Source organism: Thamnophis elegans, chromosome 2, assembly GCF_009769535.1.
Source record: "Thamnophis elegans isolate rThaEle1 chromosome 2, rThaEle1.pri, whole genome shotgun sequence".
Classification (NCBI taxonomy): Eukaryota; Metazoa; Chordata; class Lepidosauria; order Squamata; family Colubridae; genus Thamnophis; species Thamnophis elegans.
Genome location: NC_045542.1, coordinates 172788477 through 172807341, shown reverse-complemented (window position 1 = coordinate 172807341; position 18865 = coordinate 172788477). Strand labels below are relative to the sequence as shown.

The window sequence follows — 18865 nt, the reverse complement described above, 5'->3', positions numbered from 1 at the left end:
GATTCTTCCCACATCACTGGTGCTCTTGCTGATCCCTGAGGCTGTTAGGATCTTCAGAAAAGATGGGAGATCCAGCCCTCCCCCCACATCCCAGAGGTCCTGATGCTTATGGTAAAATCCGGGTGGAATTTGGCTGAAGATGAGGTTAAAAAAAACAACACCAAGTGTGGCTTGGGAAGTCTGCAAAGGCATTTCAGCGGATTGTGCAACTAGGAAACGGCGGTGACTGGAACGCTGTTTCTTTCAGCTCTCCTTCCTTTTGCGGGACTTGTGCACAAAAAGTTAAAGGAGTCGCTGAGGGGAAAAATTGTTTATTTCGGTGGGTTCCTTGGGGGGGGGGGTTTCCAGAGCTAGGTTGTTTTCCTGCAGATGTTTTCTTATACCAAAGTAGGGAACATCGTGAAGACACTTCATTACCAAACAAGGCAGCAGCATCAGGGCACGGATCGTGTTACCTAGTTTGGTAATGAAACGCCTGCAGGAAGTCAGCCCAGCTCAAGGAGCACGAAGGACCCACACCACACACAGAGCTCAACTCTTAAGTTACAAATATTTTCTTCGAGGAGTTATTTCCATATTGTCCATGGTCGGCCTCACCGCCTCCTGTGTTTGTTTTACTTGACAGCGCACTCTGCCTCCAACGGCTGACGTGCTTGAAGGCAAGGTCTATATTTGGAGATCTGGAGTCAGTACTTGACCCCAAAGAAACCCTTTTGCCTTGATTATTTTCAGAGAGGAAATTAACCCCATCTCCAAGGCTGCTGCTCCTCTGCCTCAGTTCGGCTGGCCCAACTCTTTGTTCAAAGCCTTTGACGTAAATCCCTTCATATCCTCACAAAGCAATGTATTTTAAGAGGCTTCCCAAGAGCCTGAAGTAAACTCCTGGTGCCAACAAAAACCCCTTTTATTAATTTACTGTGAATTCTGCTCATTCACATCCAGCAAAGTCTTTCAAGGGAGGATTTACAGTCACAGACCTTATCTGACTTGGAGAGCTGCCAGGTCGATCTCTGCAGACCTTGGCAAGGAATCTCGGAGAGTCACGAACCAATTAAGCAAACTAATTTGTCTCCTGCAAACTCCACTCCCCTTTTGCTCCTCTTTTATTTCCTCTGAGAGGGCCCCTCATCGTCCACCTGTGGCCTTACTCCCAAGTCGACCCCTGTTTTTTAGCTGTTCCCTTCGTCTGGCAGCTCTGCTCATGCGCACACTGGGAACAGGCTCCAGACGTTCTTCTGCCCCACTGATATCCAACTCTGAAGGCAGCTGATAACTGGCATATGGCCCTGGCCCCCTCTCTGCCTCCAACACAGAGCCCTCATCAGAGCCTTCCCCATGTTTGCAGAATTTAAAAGAATTCTGGAGACGAGGTTCGGAGTAGAGTAATAAAATTCTCTTTATTATCAAAAATCAAAGCTAATTTGAAAACGGTTTGCAAAGCGTTGGTGGGTCTCACCCTGACTTCACCTGAGTCACAAAGGAGAGCCACACCCACAATGAAAGTGAGACAGCAGTTATACCCTCCCTAACTCCTCCTACTCCCATATCAGCTAGCCTGATCGGGGCGGTCACAAACCAGTCAGCAATAGTAACGCCCTAACTATTACCTTATATAGAATTATGACATTTAACCAATCAACTTCATTGTTTTTCTTTAACCAATTAAATGATTACAAAGTTCTCTTCTAAAACTCTCTCTTGGCTCCCTCTAGTGTTCATACAAAATATTAACTCTTTTTCAATTTTATTCCATCACCCAGACTCCAGGACTGGCCCGTGTTCTTCCCCAACCTCCTCACTGTCCAAATATGCTGCCAGCTCTGCTGGCCACTAGCGGGCTGCAGGAGTCACTGGGACTCTCGCCCAAAGACTGACTTACACCACAGGAGAAACTGAATGCTGCCTTACACAAAATATTGGAGCTGCAGTCTTTCTAGCCTGGTGCCTTAACCTTGTGAAGTATTGGTACCGCTGTATAAATCCTTAGTAAGGCCACACTTGGAATCTTGCATCCAGTTTTGGTCACCACATTATAAAAAAGCTGTTGAGACTTTTGGAAAAGTGCAGACAGCAACTAATACGATTAAAGGCCTGGAGACTAAAACATATAAGGAATGGTTGCAGGATTCGGGTTTGGCTTCTCTAGAGCAGGGGTGAGCAACCAGCAGCTCTGGAGCTGCATGCGGCTCTTTCATCCCTCTGCTGTGGCTCCCTATTGCTCAAAATATGCGTCACAACCACTAATGTGCGACACCCACTGGCATGTGATTTATTGAGGTTTTCTTGGATAAATCCGAGAAAAGGAAAGTTTCAGAAGAAAACAGATTGTTTAATTCAACTACATATGCTAGTTTTGTGGCCGCTCAGGAAATAGTCAGGCACCGGAAGGATTTTGTGGCTCCCAGTGCTTTATTTTTTTGTGGGAAACGGGTCCAAAAGGCTCTTTGAGTGCTTACGGTTGCCGACCCCTGGTCTAGTGAAATGAAGGACTTGGGTGACATGATAGCAGTATTCCAATATTTGAGGGGCTGCCATAAAAAAGAGGGGGGTCAACTTATTTTTCAAAGCAACTGAAGGCAGGACAAGAAACAATGGATGGAAACTAATGGAGAGAAGCAATGTGGAATTAAGGAGAAACTTCCTAACAGAACAATAAACCACTGGAACAGCTTGCCACCAGAAGTTATGGTTGCTTCATCACTGGAGGTTTTTAACAAGAGACTGGACAGCCATTTGTCTGAAATGGTGTAGGGTCTCCTATATGAGCAGGGGGTTGGACTAGAAGACCTCCAAGGTCCCTTCCAGCTCTATTCTGACACAGATCTCAATAGTCCTCATAACAGCCCTGCAGACAATCCCATCAGTGAAGTTTCTATCAAATGTTCGGAAGCCATTTTGAAAAAGGGTGCCGGGCAGCTCTGTACGGATGTGAGGGGGGAAATCCTTGTTTTGCTGCACAGGTCACCACTAGGTAATCCCAAGGCTGGTGTAGCACTTGGTTTGATGGGCTTCCTCCGACAGCCTTCAGGGGGGGTCTCTTCTGGAGTTTTGACTTCTCCTGGTGTCCCTTGGAGACCCAAGCCCCTGTCCCCTTGCCCCAGAGGGAAGGGCAAGGAGAGGAGCGGGTTCAAGATCCCCTCGCATGTGACTTCCAGGCAGGGACAGAGAGTTCAGGCAACCTGTCCCCAAAAAGGACCCTGAGCGCCCGCTGGAGCCCAACTGCTTGACCACCTCACAAATCCCTCCTGGACTTCTGCCACTCCTTCTGTCTTAGCCTGTCTCCATTGTCAGGATGACGCAGCTGCCAGTCACTCAGCAGCAGTGGCCAATCAGATACCACCACTGGATAGGGAAGGAAGGTTGAGGGAGGGTAAGATGGCTGCTGGGGGCAGTTTCTGTCACCTCAGCCTTGACAACTAGGCTGAATAAACAAAGCCAAAGAAAGAGTGAAATTTAAATAACTAGGCTGAATAAACAAAGCCAAAAAAGAGTGTGTTACATTTAAATTAAATTAACTTCAGGAGAGGCAGCTAGGAAGGAGGCAGCAGCTGAGGAAACTGAGGAGAGGCAGGCTTTTTGGCTTCCCTCAGAATCAACCTGAGGGGAAAATTTCCCTCAGAGGCAGCCAAGTGGGGAGAAGTTGGGATTTTAAAAAAAGGATGGGAAATTAAAACTGAACAAAAATAGAAATCAGAAATTTAAAAAGATAAAAAAATACCCTGAACTCTGTGGGAAAAGGGACTTGACTTCATAGAGCAGGAGCTGTATAGGGATGAATACGACAGAAGTAGAGAAATCGGCCATACACAAATAAATAATTGGGCCTTTGCTAAGCAATGCGGTAATAACATGTCACGACTCTCATTTATCACCATTTTAATAGTACAGGTTATCATTTTGCTTATTTATATTTCATTTTTCTTAACTGCCCATCACCCTCAGAGAGGGGCCCTTATGGTTAACGGTATACAATGAAATTTCATTTTAAAGTATGCGATTAGTGCACATTCAAAGCGACGATAAAATTATTCTTAGTCTTGAAGTCTAAACTGAATCCCACCCGGTTTAGGTAAGATTCCACCCAGATCTCAGCTATTCCCAGCTTGGTCCTTCCTAATCTCACAGGTAGTCCTCAACTCAACAACCACAACCGAGTCCAAGCAAGACAACCGAGTTTTGCTCCATTTTATGACTTTTTCTGCCACTAGTGTTAAGTGAATCATGGCACTTAAGTTAGTAACACAACTATTAAGTGAGTCTGGCTTCCCAGTGACACTGTGAGGAGGTCACAAAAGGTAATTACACGACCCTGGGACACGGTAACTTACATGAAGTCCTCAATTTACTTGTTTGTTTAGTGGCTGTTCAAATATAACAGCACTGAAAAAAGTGACTTATGACCATTTTTCACACTTACAACTATTGCAGCATCCCCATGGTCATGCCAAATTCAGATGCTTGGCAACTGGTTCATATTAATGACGGTTCCAATGTTCTGGAATGATATAATTGCCTTTTATGAGCACCTCACAAGCAAGGTCAATGGAGAAACCCGATTCATTTCACAACCATGTTACTAACTTAACAACTGCAGTGATTCACTTAACTGTGGCAGGTCTGTGAAGTTCACTTAACAACCGTCTCACCAACAGAAATTTGGGCTCAATTATGGTTGTAAGTCAAGGACTACCTATTATGAAGAACTGGGCATTAAGTACTATTTGTTTAGTACAGTATAAAGTTGCTGCACCACTGTAACCATCATTAACTGCGGACTTCCTCTATATTGGAGACACAGAATAAAACATTATGAAAATCAGCTCTTCCTGAGCCTCTCTGGCTCTCACCTTGTTCTCTGGTGATCGCTTCCAGTGCAGGCACTCCGGGACATTTTAAACAGCCGCAGCTCGCCCCTTGTGGGGAGCGGTGGAACACTCCAGCGCTGCTGGAACCTCCGCGGCAGGCCTTTGGAAGGCTTGTGCCCTTTGTCTTCTGCTTGCCCGGCAGATTTCTTTTCTGAGTGATGCTTGTCTCACTCAGAGGCCTGGCCAGTGTGCTGCCCCCCCCCCGGGGTGGGGGTGGGGCTTTTGGCAATCCCTTGCAGCTCAGGGAGCTTCCAGCTTGCACGCGGCTGCTGCGGTAGGGAGACAATTGAATTTTTTCCTTTCTTCAAATATCTTCAAATTTATCGGAGATCCAGGATGGCAAACCGTCCAGTTGAGGGACTGAGTTGATAACTGGGCGGTGTCTGGTGGACCAGGGGCGTATACCAAGAGCTTATCTGACTCAGTCCAATCAACGAGAGGATAAGGTCAACCCATCCTGGATACTCCTCCCCTCACTATGGAGAATTGACTTTACAGAATCTAGTGTAGATACAGAAACTTTAGAAAAAGAGATAAAGGGTAGATAAAGGGCTTGTCGATAGTAAGTAGTTAAAACAGGAAATAGTTTTATTACCGGTATTAAAATTATATTTCTGCACGTATCATCGACTTTTTTATTTGAAAGCTTTTGTTTTGTGAAATAACACCCCCCCTCCACCATCCTTGCAGTCATTGAAGTGAAGGCACATTTTCTGTCCAAATTCTGCTCAGGTTTCCATTGCTTTGTGTCTATAGACCCACAAAAATTTGGTAAGAACTCTTGTGGCAGACAATCAATCAAAAACTCCTAGGATTGAAAAGCTTCTCCCAGCAATGGTTTCAAAAATTATTTCACTTCCTTTCTTCATTGTTCCTTCCTGTAGTTATACTATCCATAATGCTGTATAAATAATCTACCCATTTAAATTTACTTCACAGTGCGGACAGTTTCATGCAAATTATAAATATGGTGATGTCTCCCTTGAGTTAGGTTGTTAATGAATTCTCAAATCAATATAGCTTTGCCCAGGGGTGAAATTCAGAAGGTTCTGACAGGTTCTGGAGAACCGGTAGCGGAAATTTAAAACTGGCAAATACCACCTCTGGCTGGCCACAGAATGGAGATTTTGCAGTAATCTTCCCCTGGAGTGGGGAGGTAATGAAGATTTTGCAGCATCCTTCCCCTGCCATGCCTACCAAGCTATGCCCTCAGAACTGGTAGTAAAAAAAAATGAATTTCACCACTGGCTTTGCCAGAAAGAAGCACTGAGTTGTTTATTAATGGCACGCTGGTGGGTTACCCTTGAAATGGTCAGATCATTGTGGTCCAATGAAAATAAAGTTCCAGATTCCTCCAGAAAGTTACAAATCAAGCCGCCCGGAGTCCTTCAGGAGTGGGCGGCATATAAGACCAATAAATTCAATTCAATTGTTTCCTAATGGATTCATTGAGGAACAATAACTGTCCTTATACTATACTATTAACTGTTGCTATACCCAGCACTGATTTTGTTACATAGTTTGTTAATGAAATGTCTGCAAGAAAACAACCAAGCTTAAAGAGCATCAGGGACCCATCATTTCGACCCTGAGCTACAAATATTCTCCAATACTTTGTTCCTATACTTTCAATACCCACGTTACAATAAGCAGGAAACATAACTGAATCTTTTCCCTCTAAGATTAGATTCTCTCACAAACTATCCCAAGATTTTATTCAAAAGGGAAACTAGAACATTGTCCACCAAAGAATATATTTATTATAGTACTAGAGACAGCAGAAGCAAAGTCTAAACAGGAAGGAAATCTCTCCTTACACACTTACACAAACTAGAATATACATACGATTGTCAAAAATAATTGAATTAAGCATGTATGTGATGGGTGGCTTTGTTAGCAAAGTCAGATATGGAATCGGTGGGGCAATGGAACAGAGTTACAAAAATAATAATGTATTTGAGTGAACAATGTATTATATGAACATAGTAAGTTTTTAAGGATAGTTTTATGGCTTGTCATATATGGGCCTTGCTTCCCAAAGCCTTTGCTCACCTCTCAGTATCTCTGTACTCCTGGGCCTTCTATGGGTGAGTGGAGAGGGTTAATTTTGCCCCTGGGAAGGGAGTAGTTTTGCCTGTTCTAATCAATGCCATTTTTTCTCCTACAATCCAGGCTCTACAGATAAACTCCTGTGCATACTCTTGTGAGACGCAAGCTGACTACGTAACCTGAAACTCATTCCACACTCCATACATTGATACGGTTTCTCTCCAGTGTGGATCCTCTTATGAATCGTGAGAGATCCATTTTCACGGAAACTCTTTCCGCACTCTGTGCACTGATACGGTTTCTCCCCTGTGTGGATCCTTTTGTGAGAAGTTAGGGACGATCGCATTGTGAAGGTCTTTCCACACTCCATACACTGGTAAGGTCTTTCTCCAGTGTGGATCCTTTTATGGGAAGTAAGGTCACTGCTTCGCTTGAAACTCTTTCCGCAGCCCATGCATTCATATGGTTTCTCTCCTGTGTGGATCCTTTTATGGGAAGTGAGATCACTGCTTAATCGGAACGTCTTTCCACACTCCGTACAGTGATATGGTTTTTCTCCCGTGTGGATCCTTTGATGAGAAGTAAGCTGACTGTTCAATCGGAAGGTCTTTCCACACTCCATACATTGGTACGGTTTCTCTCCTGTGTGGATCCTTTTATGGGAAATAAAGCAACCTTCTTTGCTGAAGCTCTTTCCACACTCTGTACATTTAAATGGTTTCTCCCCCGTGTGGACGCTACTATGGAAAATAAGAGAATTACTCTGGTTGAAGCTCTTTCCACACTCCAGACACTGATAGGGTTTCTCTCCCGTGTGGATCCTTTTATGGAAAGTAAGGGAGCTGCCTCTGCTGAAGCTCTTGCCGCATTCAATACATTTATACGGTTTTTCTCCCGTGTGGATGGTTTTATGGCAAATAAGGGCAGAGCTGCCTCTGAAACACTTTCCACACTCCGTGCATTTATACGGTTTTTCTCCTGTGTGGATCCTTTTATGGCTGGTGAGGTTACTCCTGTTTTTGAAGCTCTTTCCACACTGCACACATTTATACGGTTTTTCTCCTGTGTGGATCCTTTGATGGGCCGTAAGGTGACTATTCCATTTGAAGCTCTTTCCACACTGCATACATTTGTATGGCCTCTCCCCTGAATGGATCATCTGATGGGTCGTAAGGGAATATCCCTGGCTGAAACTCTTTCCACACTCCATACACTTGTATGGTTTCTCTCCTGTGTGGATGGTTCTGTGGGACACCAGGGCAGAGCTGTCTCTGAAGCACTTCCCGCACTCGGCACATTTATATGGTTTCTCCCCTGTGTGGATCCTTTTATGGGAAGTAAGATGACTGCTGTTCCGGAACCTTTTCCCACACTCTGTGCATTTATATCGTTTCTCTCCTGTATGGATAGTTTTATGGCATGTGAGCGAACTGACATTGCTGAAACTTTTCCCGCATTCTGCACAACTATATGGCTTCTCCCCTGTGTGGTTCCACATGTGATAGGTCAACTGACTGCTCAACCTGAAGCTCTCTCCACACTCTATGCACGTATATGGTTTTTCACCTGAGTGGATCCTTCTGTGAGAAATAAGATGGCTACGTTGTCTAAAGCTCTTTCCGCACTCTATACATTTGTAAGGTTTTTCTCCTGTGTGGATCCTATGATGGGAAGTCAGGTGACTGCTGCTCCTGAAGCTCTTTCCACACTCCTTGCACTGATAGGGTTTCTCATTGTGAAGCTTCGTCTGGGCATTAAGCAGATTACTCTGCTTGAAGTTCTTTTTTCCATGCTCTAGATATTTATGTGCTCTTTTGCCTTTTGGTATTGTTTTAGGGGGAGCAAGGTTACTGGGCTCACTGAGCTCCTCTCCGGACTCTGTGCATTTATAGGAATTCTCCCCAATGTGGATTTCTGGATACGAAGGAGGAGGGAAGGTTTCCCTGCAAGACAATTCAGAGTTTGTGCCTTCATCGTGGTTGTAGTCAGCCTCGGTTGCACACTGATTATCTAAGTCCAAGTTATTTTTTAATATTGTCCTATGTAGTAGCCAAGAGTCCGTTCTGTTTTCCATGTGTTCTTGTTGGATTGAGGGCTCAAGGACGTCCGCACACTGGGAAGGGGATGAAGTATCTCCCATATACTGAAGGTGGTATTCCTCGTGTATCTTTGAGCTCCACTGATATTCAGAAGTCTCCTGCCCCACTTCTTCCTCCAATGTTTCTGACATCGCTATATCTAGTTTCTGATCGTTCACAGTTTCCTGCTCATCTCCTTCTATGGGGGGAATAAGTGAGAAAAAGAAAAAGAGAGAGATATAAAAAAGAAGTGTAAATCTTTTAAGACCTTTCACACAGGAACTGGGTGGGGCCCCGAAGATCAACTTCCGTTAGTTAATCAGCTACTTCTAATGGGAGTTGATTAGCATCTGCAAGTTTCTCTTTCTTCATTGTTATACTTTATACAATGATATCTTGGTACTCAACTGCTTTGAAACTCATTAAAATTTGGTACTCAATGCATTTTGACACCTCCCGGAACCAATTAACGATGAGTACCAAGGTACCACTGTATTAGATTGTGCTTACACAACTATTTCAGATGCTATTTCTTTGATTTCATGAGCTGGTCTCCCCCTCCCCCCCTTGCTAATAAATATATATAAAAATAAATAAATAAACAAGGTACTAAATAGAAGAGGAAAGAAAAAGGTAGTAATGAAAATATGTTGTTGTTAAAAGGATTGAGATGTTGCCTGCAACCATTAGGATTTTGGATTTTAATCAGCTGGAGTTAATCAATAGAACATGAAACCGTTCAAACTTGAAGCCTGGACTGGGAAATATTGTCCCATCATTATTGTCAAAAGAATCACAAAAGGTTTGTTTCATAATCAAAAACTCAGGACATTAGAACCAAAATGTATGTTAGTTGGATAGGTACCGTACTTTTCAGAGTATAAGATGCACTTTTACCACCCTAAAAGAGGATGGAAATATACACCGAATATGGCCATTTTTGGCCTCCTGAAACCCTGCCCCGTGTGTCCTGTTTTTGCGAAAAACGGGGCATGCAGAGGGTTTGTGAGGCCTGCAAAATGCTCCTGGGGGCTGGATGTGGGGGGGATGGGAGGCCAAAGACTATTTTTTTTCTTGTTTTCCTCTTCGAAATCTTGTTTCATCTTATACTCCAGTGCGTCTTATACTCTGAAAAATACGGTATGCACATCTTCCACAAAGTTATATGTCCTGCAAGATCTCCAGGGGAACATAGGACAGACGATTATAGTGCAAATATTAAAGTAACTTCTGATGGAAAGGGGATCTTTGATGTTCACCGGTAATAGTGAATTTTACGTAATTTGATGGCGAGGAGTGAAAAAGTCTTTTCTGTGAATGTTGGGTCTGTATTCTCATCCGTGAATCTTCTACAATAATCATCTGTTTGACAACTTTGCACTGATTATATGGCTCACCTGGGGTGGGATTCTACTGGTTCAGGCGAACCGGTAGCTCCGACGATCAGCTGTGCTCACCCACCCGCTTTTGCGTTTTACTGAATTTTATGCTCTCAGCTGAGTCACACGGCAGAGCAGATTGCTGCCCCTCAGCTGTTTTCCTTCCCAGCAGCAATGCGGAAAGTAAATTTTCTCACAACTGCGTGCAGGCATGAAGCACACAATCACCAAACTAGTTGTTAAACCAGTAGGATCCCACCACTGTGTTCACCATATCATTAATGAGAATATAGACTACCAGGATTTTCAAAGAATATGGACTAAGTTCAAAAGGGAGAGAAGGAACACGGATCCAAATGCAAAATATATGAAAAGACAAAGGACTAACTGACAGGAAAAGGAAGACATGCTTTGATGGGAACGATGAGATCCAGAAAAAGAAAGAGGAGGGAAATTTCAGGGACAAATGACTATGTAAGGGCTTTCGCCTAATTAGTTCTTACTTGCTTTCAATTCCACTGTGAACTCAGAGAAATAAGGGTCCTTACCCAGAGAAGTCACATTTCTAGAATTTTCCATCATGACTTCCCCATGGAGGGATTTCTGCATAGAATCCAGCAGAGCCCACTCCTCCTTTGTGAAACACGCTGCTACCTCCCGGAAGGACCCGGCAATCTGAAAAGAGAACAAGAACATTCTTGCTTAACTGAAAAACTCAAGAAAGCTTTGACACATATATGGTGGACTTGTAAAAAGGTTAAAGTATTTTGGATAAAAATATGGTGGATTTTGCAAAATATTCTTAAAAAGAGGATAAAGTTTACTCCTCAGTTATTCCTGTTAGGTATAATTACAGACTGTACAGTTATAGAGACTAATTTGATTTTGAATCTTACAACGGCAGCAAGACTGTTGGTGGCGCAGTACTGGAAGAAGGAAGAATTGCCTACTATTCAAGAATGGACATTAAAAGTAACAAATTTAGCAGAGATGGCTGAAATAGCAGCATATCTTAAGGACCATTCAGGTGAGAAATATAAGCTGGAATGGAGAAGATGGATTGATTATATTCAGAATAAATATGGGACTAAGAAATTCCAGATAGCTTATGAGTGAATGAGCAAGGAATGATACAACTTGCTTAAAGTTAGCTTTACAAAAGTGGAGTTAAAGTACAAGTGAGGGATGATGCTAAAGTCTGTTAAGTTTATTTTAGAATATAGTTGTTAATGTTTATACCCTATATTTGCTCTGGGAGGTTGGGGCGGGGGAGTTTGGGAGGGAGCTGGGTTCGGGGGGAGGTATATATTTGTAAACAAAAAAATTTAAATTTTTAATTAAAAAAAAAGAAAGCTTTGACACACACAAGTCTAGCAGAGGTATTACTATTACTCTGGAGCATCATGCTATTTTTTGGGGGGGATAAGCAACATTTTGCAAAAATACAGAAAGGAAATGAGATGATCCCACAGATGCTGACTTCTGTGACCCTTCAGGTAATGGCTTAGAACTATCAAGGTTATCACAAAATGAACTATAGTCAGAAGATGGTTTCATAGACGTTTGCCATCGGTTCGCTGAGTACATGCACGCTTGCTTCATGAGCATGCACGCCTTCCGCGCATGTGGTTTGCTTGCACACACAGCTTGCACTCATGTGTGTGGCTTCGAAAACGTGGCTAAATAGGACGGCATAGAGCCGTGGCAAGTGGGCGGGCCAACCCACCCGCAGGTCACCGCTACCAGTTCACTCAAACCGGTCTGAACCGGCTGAATACCACCTTTGACTATAGCGTTGGAATTGCCACCTCATGCTTGCACTTTGCTAAGTGCCAGTCTGCCATGAACTCTGGGGAAGAGAATTCAGGTGTGGGGGGTAACAGTTCATTGTATCTGCCAGAGACATGGATTCAAGGTCAGACACCTGGGAATGGAATGCGGATGCATACCAGCCCACATTTTAAGTGACCATTCCAAAAACATCTACTTCGAATTTGATTGGACAAGGGGTAAGAATTGGAAGCACTTAAGGGAGAGAGAATTACACTTGGGGATTTTGGCGCGCGGTTTTCAGTTCTGGCTTTGCTCTATTGTATTTCATTTGACCTTTAGTAAACAATACCTTCCTCAACCAATAGAGTCAAGGATCGTTTTTACTTAAGGTTCAAGTTGAGGCAGTCCTGACATGTAGTAAGACATAGAATGTGAGGATTAAGTTACTTTTTAAGAAAAGTCGTTGGGAAGGTGGTCAGCCTGAAGCTGCTGAGAACCCTGGAGAAAGCAGATTATTTTGGTCTGTTTCAGGTAGGATTCAGTGTGGAGACAACATTGCAGAGGTGGGTTCCTATGAGTTCGCACCAGTTCGGTAGAACCGGTCCGTCAAATCTAGCGAACCGGTTAGAAGAGGTTCCACCAGTGGACCTGGAAAGCAGGCCACACTTACAGAAGAGGTTCCAAAAATTTTTGAAACCCACACACAGAGAGAAAGAGAAAGAAAGAACAAAGAAAAAAAGAAAAAAGAAAGAAAAAGTGAGAGGAAAGAAAAAAAGGAAAAAGGGACAGAGACAAAAGGAAGGAGAGAGAGAGAGAGAGAGAGAGAGAGAGAAAACACATGGTCGGCAAGCCACTCCCACCAGGTCACATGGCTGGCAAGCCACTCCCACAAAGGAGGCCACACCCACAGAGTAGGTTCAAAAAAAATTTGAAACCCACCATTGCACCGTTGGTTGTGCTTTGATGGTGACCTGTGGCAAAACCCAGCTGAAGGTGGTGTGTTTTCCTTTGTTCTTCTTAATCTCTCAGCATTTTTTGATGCTATCAACTATGGTGGACTTCTTGGACATGGGAGCTGTGGGAACTATTTTGTGGTAGTTCTCTTCTAGGGCTAGTTTCAGTCAATATCAATTGCGGGGAGGGAGATGTCATCCTTTATGGGATGCCACAAGACTCGGTGCTCTCGCCCCTCCTATTCAGCATCCACATGAAACCACTGGGCTTTGATCCCAGGCTGGGCAAATGACGTTGTCCAAGTCTTGCCCTTCTGCCTTGAGCCTGCAACGGCCTGGGTGGAGAGGAGCTCGGTCCTACCAAGACTGAGTGGCTGTGGCTGTCGGGGCAACTCGGATCCAGGGAGGTTGTAACTTCGACCTTGGGTGAAGTTGTACTTCCCCATTCAAGGATAGTGCGTAATCTGGAGGGCATATTTGATTTACGGCTCCTGCTCAACCAACAGATGGCGCTGTAGCCAATGTTGTCTTTGTGCAGCTTCAATCAGTGCATCAATTCAAGAGCCGTGGTTACAGTGTGGCTGTAGAACGTAGGATGTCATGATGTGTTGGCGTAGTATATGTGCTGGTCTAAGGCAATGTGGCCTTTTTAATTGGTGGATAGGAATTTTGCCAGGATGCACATTTTCTAAGTGCTGCCCAAGAAATTTTGGTCCCGAAGGTGCTTTTTTGGCCTCCTCCGGGTTCCATGTACTAGCCAATGCCATCTGGTTACTACCCGGGGGAGGGCCTTCTCTGTGGCAGCTCCGGCCCTTTGGAACGAACTCCCCGCAGAGATTCGGACCCTCACCTCTCTCCAGGCCTTCCGGAAAGCCGTTAAAACCTGGCTGTGTCGGCAGGCCTGGGGTTGATGAGTTCCCTTCCCCTCTCGACCTGTGTGGCTGTTGGCTATTTTAAACGCTTGTATTGTACTTTTGTGTTCCCTTTCCCACTTGAGTTGTTCGCCGCCCTGAGTCCCGCTGGGAATAGGGCGGCATATAAATAAAACAAATCTCAATCTCAATCTTTTCAAGAGGCAACCAGAGGCAACTTCGAGAAGCAAAAAGTCTTCATAGAAAGACCAGAAAGTTCAGTTGCCTCTTGAAAAAGCACCTTTGATGACCTGGATCAGTGGTCTCCAACCTTGGCAACTTTAAGACCTGTGGACTTCAACTCCCAGAGTTCCTCAGCCAGCTTTAAAAGATGACATCTCCCTCCCCACAATTGATATTGATTGAAACTATCCCTAGCTTTGCTGGCTGAGGAACTCTGGGAGTTGAAGTCCACAGGTCTTAAAGTTGCCAAGGTTGGAGACCACTGACCTGGATGGCTGAGAATCTCCATAGTCACTTAAGATATTTCAGCGTTACACACAATGCACTGATCATCATTGGGGCTACCCCAGCTAGTTTGTGCCATAATCTTTCAACTTTAATTTACAGATAGGCAGCATTCCCAGTAAAAACCAGTTGCGGACAGATGAGGAGGGGAAGGGAAGAATGGGAAGTAAGGGTGGGGGATTAAGAGTAGGAGAGAGGGTAAGGAGGAGGGAGGAGGAGTGGGGGAAAGAGAGGGGAAGAAGGAAGGAGAGGAGGAAAAAAGGCAGAGAAGGGAGGTTGAGAAGATAGGAGGAGTAAGGTTGTTGCAAAATAAGATGAAGGGTTGCAAGAAAGTGACCCAAAATGTATTATATATATATTTGCAAAAATAATTATAGAGATTAATGATGAATAGACAAAGTATTTATGAATGAATAAATAAATATTTATGAATGAATTTGAAAGGGAAAAATAAAAAAAATCTTTATTTAAAAAAACCAGTTGTGGTCATTAGTCACAAACTTAGACCATTATGGCATCAGTGAAACCAAAGAAAATGTTTTGAATTAAGCCAGAAAACATCAACTCAACATTCTACAAATCTCTAATTGCTGTAGTTCACACAGTACATTGGGGAAAAACGGACAATTCTTATTAAAAATAACCCCCCAAACCTGCCAAAACCCTTGTCCATTGCAAGGATTAAAATTGAGAAAACTATCCAAAACTGTGGTACCCTGTGGTACCAGGATTTGTGCATGGATCAAGACTTTGATTGATAGGGGATACAGTGCCCACATTCTACTTTTTAAATAAACCCACTCATACTTTGAAACTTGCTTGGATAAGAACCAATACTGTCATGGGGAAATCATTCCAGGAGTTCTGATACTGAACAGAGATCCAGCCTAAATTGATGGGGTTCTCTCAGAAGATCACCGGACCTGACTTCTCTCTCTGGGATTGGGCCTCTTGGATCTTTTGATGTGGGATGACCAGGAGATGCCAGAGATATAGGCCAGATTAGGAAATTAAGAAACATCCTTTTAGGATCTTTGGCCTGCCACACTCTCTCTTATTTCATTATGCTGTTTCATTAGTGTAGTAGTTGGGAGGGGGGAATAGAAAGGAGTAGGATTGTGGAATGTGTTGTCATTCTTTTCTAGAAGCCAAGGTCATCTTTTGTCTTGGCACCTCTGCACCTGAGTGGAGCTGGGTGGAGATGCCAGCGTGGAAGAAGAAGATTGGACCATGTGATGGATTTGTGGGTGTGGGGACAAGATCATGAACTTTCATCTGGGTGGGAATCCGATGTAACTTCCAGAATTGGGATTCCACAGTACGATGCCAACATGTCTGTCTTATTAAATTGGAACTTTAAGGATAGTTCTGCCTTGGACTCTGATTTAATTCTGCATGTTATTTGGAACACTGACATATACTCAAAGAAGGGTGTTATGCTATTATCAAAAATTGCATGGATCTTCCCATGAACTCAACAGAAGTTGTCAAGTTAATAATTAGATTTGCAGGTGTCGGTTGATAAAGCTTCTTGGGCCAATCTTTCACTAAGATACCGTAAAGCAGTGATGGGGTGGTGTGGAAATGTTGCGCGCGCAGGTGTGAAAGGGATCTTGGAGTCCTAGTGGACAACCATTTAAATATGAGCCAGCCGTGTGCAGCAGTTGCCAAAAAAGCCAACATTTAGGCTGCATAAACAGAGGGACACAGTCAAGATCATGTGAAGGGTTAATACCACTTTATAATTCCTTGGTAAGGCTACACTTGGAATACTGCATTCAGTTTTGGTCACCACGATGTAGAAAAGATGCAGAGACTCTGGAAAGAGTGCAGAGAAGAACAACAAAGAGGATTAGGGGCCTGGAGACTAAAACATATGAAGAACGGTTGCAGGAACTGGGTATGTCTAGTTTAATAGAAAGAAGGTCTAGGGGGAGACATGATAGCAGTCTTCCAATATCTCAGGGGTTGCCACAAAGAAGAGGGAGTCATGCTATTCTCCAAGGCACCTGAGGGCAGGACAAGAAGCAATGGGTGGAAACAAATCAAGGAGAGAAGCAACTTAAAACTGAGGAGAAACTTCCAGATAGTTTAATTAACCAGTGGAACAACTTAGAAGTTGTGCTCCAACACTGGAAGTTTTTTGGAAGAGATTGGACAGCCATTTCTCTGAAATGGTGTAGGGTTTTCTGCCTAAGCAGGGGATTGGACTAGAAGACCTCCAAAGTCCCTTCCAACTCTGTTGTTGTTGTTGTTGTTACTATTACATACTGTAGATGCAGTTTTGATTTCTGCAGTGGGAATTATTACAGTGCCCTCAGCTGTTTCAGGAATTGGGGGTTTCCTTACAGCGGATCTTAGTTGCTGAAGTTTCTCCTACCTGAGCTGGAAGCTGAATTGTTCCTGCTGCCGCACTAGAAAAAGGAGAAGTTTCAAAAAAGTCCACCAATGTTAAACAGCCGCCTACAAAGGGAATGCAAGAAGAATTGTTAACAATTTCTGGAGTAGCACAATAGAAAGCACCGTCCAGACTGAAGTGACCCCCTTACAAAACCAGTTCCTGAAGAAGGAAGAGAGTCATGTACCTGGTGATCTATCTTGAGCGTCTTCCTCCCAAGAGGTCTTCCTAAAAAAACTTCACCCGAGAAGGGAGCGATTGTTCTCCCTTTGGTGGGGTGGGTCCACCTGACTGGAGCCTCCCTGGACACGAAGACCGAAAAGGAAAATTAGGGGGCTGGATGACATCAAACGGAAGATTCCTCATCTTCCGTCACGGACAATCCATCCCCACCGTCTCTAAGTGGGGAGGGAGAAGGGTGTTTTTTTTTTTACTTCCCATCCATCCCCAAAAAATTTCTAAAGACACGGTGAAATTCGATGGAAGACAATACTATGTGTTGACCCCATTGAACTGTGGGAGTTGGTGCTCTCTCAGCTGGGTTTTTTTATTGCAACTGTTTCATTACCAAACTACCGTATTTTTCAGAGTATAAGCTGCACCTTCCCCCCCCCAAAAAAAGAGCGTGGAAATGTTGGTGTGTCTTATACACCAAATACAGCCATTTTCCGCAGGAGCCCCTCAATGGCCGTTCCTGACGGAAACCCTTCAGGAGAGTTCCTCCTTCCAGGATCTCCCGCCGGGCCTCCTGGCCAAGCTTTTCCTGGCTCGCCACCCTTTCTGCTTCGCCTGCTACATTGTTGGGTTCCATCTACTTGGGAAAACTGAAATCTTGGAAGTCCTCGGAAGCTGTGACGGGGAGAGGAAGGACCAACTTGCTGGGAGACTTGGGGATGGACCCTCTAACAAAGGGGTGGACTTCCCTCTTCCCTTCCCCTCCCCAAAAAAGCCTCCGGGTCCACCACACTCCTTCTTGCCTCCCCCCAATCCTCCTAGACCCCCACTATCCTTCTCCCGCTCCAAATCCTCCTCGACCCCCAATCTCTCTCCCCCAAATCCTCCTAGACCCCCACTCTCCTTCTTCCCCCCAAATCCTCCTAGACCCCCACTCTCCTTCTTCCCCTCCAAATCCTCCTAGACCCCCACTCTCCTTCTTCCCCTCCAAATCCTCCTAGACCTCCACTCTCCTTCTTCCCCCCAAATCCTCCTTGACCCCCACTCTCCTTCTTCCCCCCCAAATCCTCCTAGACCTCCACTCTCCTTCTTCCCCCCAAATCCTCCTTGACCCCCACTCTCCTTCTTCCCCCCCAAAGGCCTCCTTGACCCCCACTCTCCTTCTTCCCCCCCAAATCCTCCTAGACCCCCACTCTCCTTCTTCCCCCCCAAATCCTCCTTGACCCCCACTCTCCTTCTTCCCCCCCAAATCCTCCTAGACCTCCACTCTCCTTCTTCCCCCCAAATCCTCCTAGACCCCCACTCTCCTTCCCCCCAAATCCTCCTAGACCCCCACTCTCCTTCTTCCCCCCCAAATCCTCCTAGACCCCCACTCTCCTTCTTCCCCCCAAATCCTCCTAGACCCCCACTCTCCTTCTTCCCCCCAAATCCTCCTAGACCCCCACTCTCCTTCTTCCCCCCAAATCCTCCTAGACCCCCACTCTCCTTCTTCCCCCCAAATCCTCCTAGACCCCCACTCTCCTTCTTCCCCCCCAAATCCTCCTAGACCCCCACTCTCCTTCTTCCCCCCCAAATCCTCCTAGACCCCCACTCTCCTTCTTCCCCCCCAAATCCTCCTAGACCCCCACTCTCCTTCTTCCCCCCCCAAAGGCCTCCTTGACCCCCACTCTCCTTCTTCCCCCCCAAATCCTCCTAGACCTCCACTCTCCTTCTTCCCCCCAAATCCTCCTAGACCCCCACTCTCCTTCTTCCCCCCCAAATCCTCCTAGACCCCCACTCTCCTTCTTCCCCCCCAAATCCTCCTAGACCCCCACTCT

At 44.8% G+C, this 18865-nt stretch overlaps 1 protein-coding gene across 1 annotated transcript in view; it reads right to left on the bottom strand.

Annotated features, from left to right (window-relative positions):
- Positions 1-6600: 6600 nt before the first annotated feature.
- Positions 6601-18865, bottom strand: part of LOC116503359 (zinc finger protein 345-like) — a 74386-nt gene continuing 62121 nt past the window's right edge. Inside the window, exons 2-5 of the mRNA XM_032209727.1 lie at positions 17062-17176; positions 16857-16939; positions 10920-11046; positions 6601-9191 (exon numbers count right to left, since the gene is read on the bottom strand). Of these exons, the coding sequence (XP_032065618.1) occupies positions 7027-9191; positions 10920-10980 (2226 nt within the window). The 5' untranslated portion in view covers positions 10981-11046; positions 16857-16939; positions 17062-17176 and the 3' untranslated portion in view covers positions 6601-7026. The remainder of the gene's footprint in view (positions 9192-10919; positions 11047-16856; positions 16940-17061; positions 17177-18865) is intronic.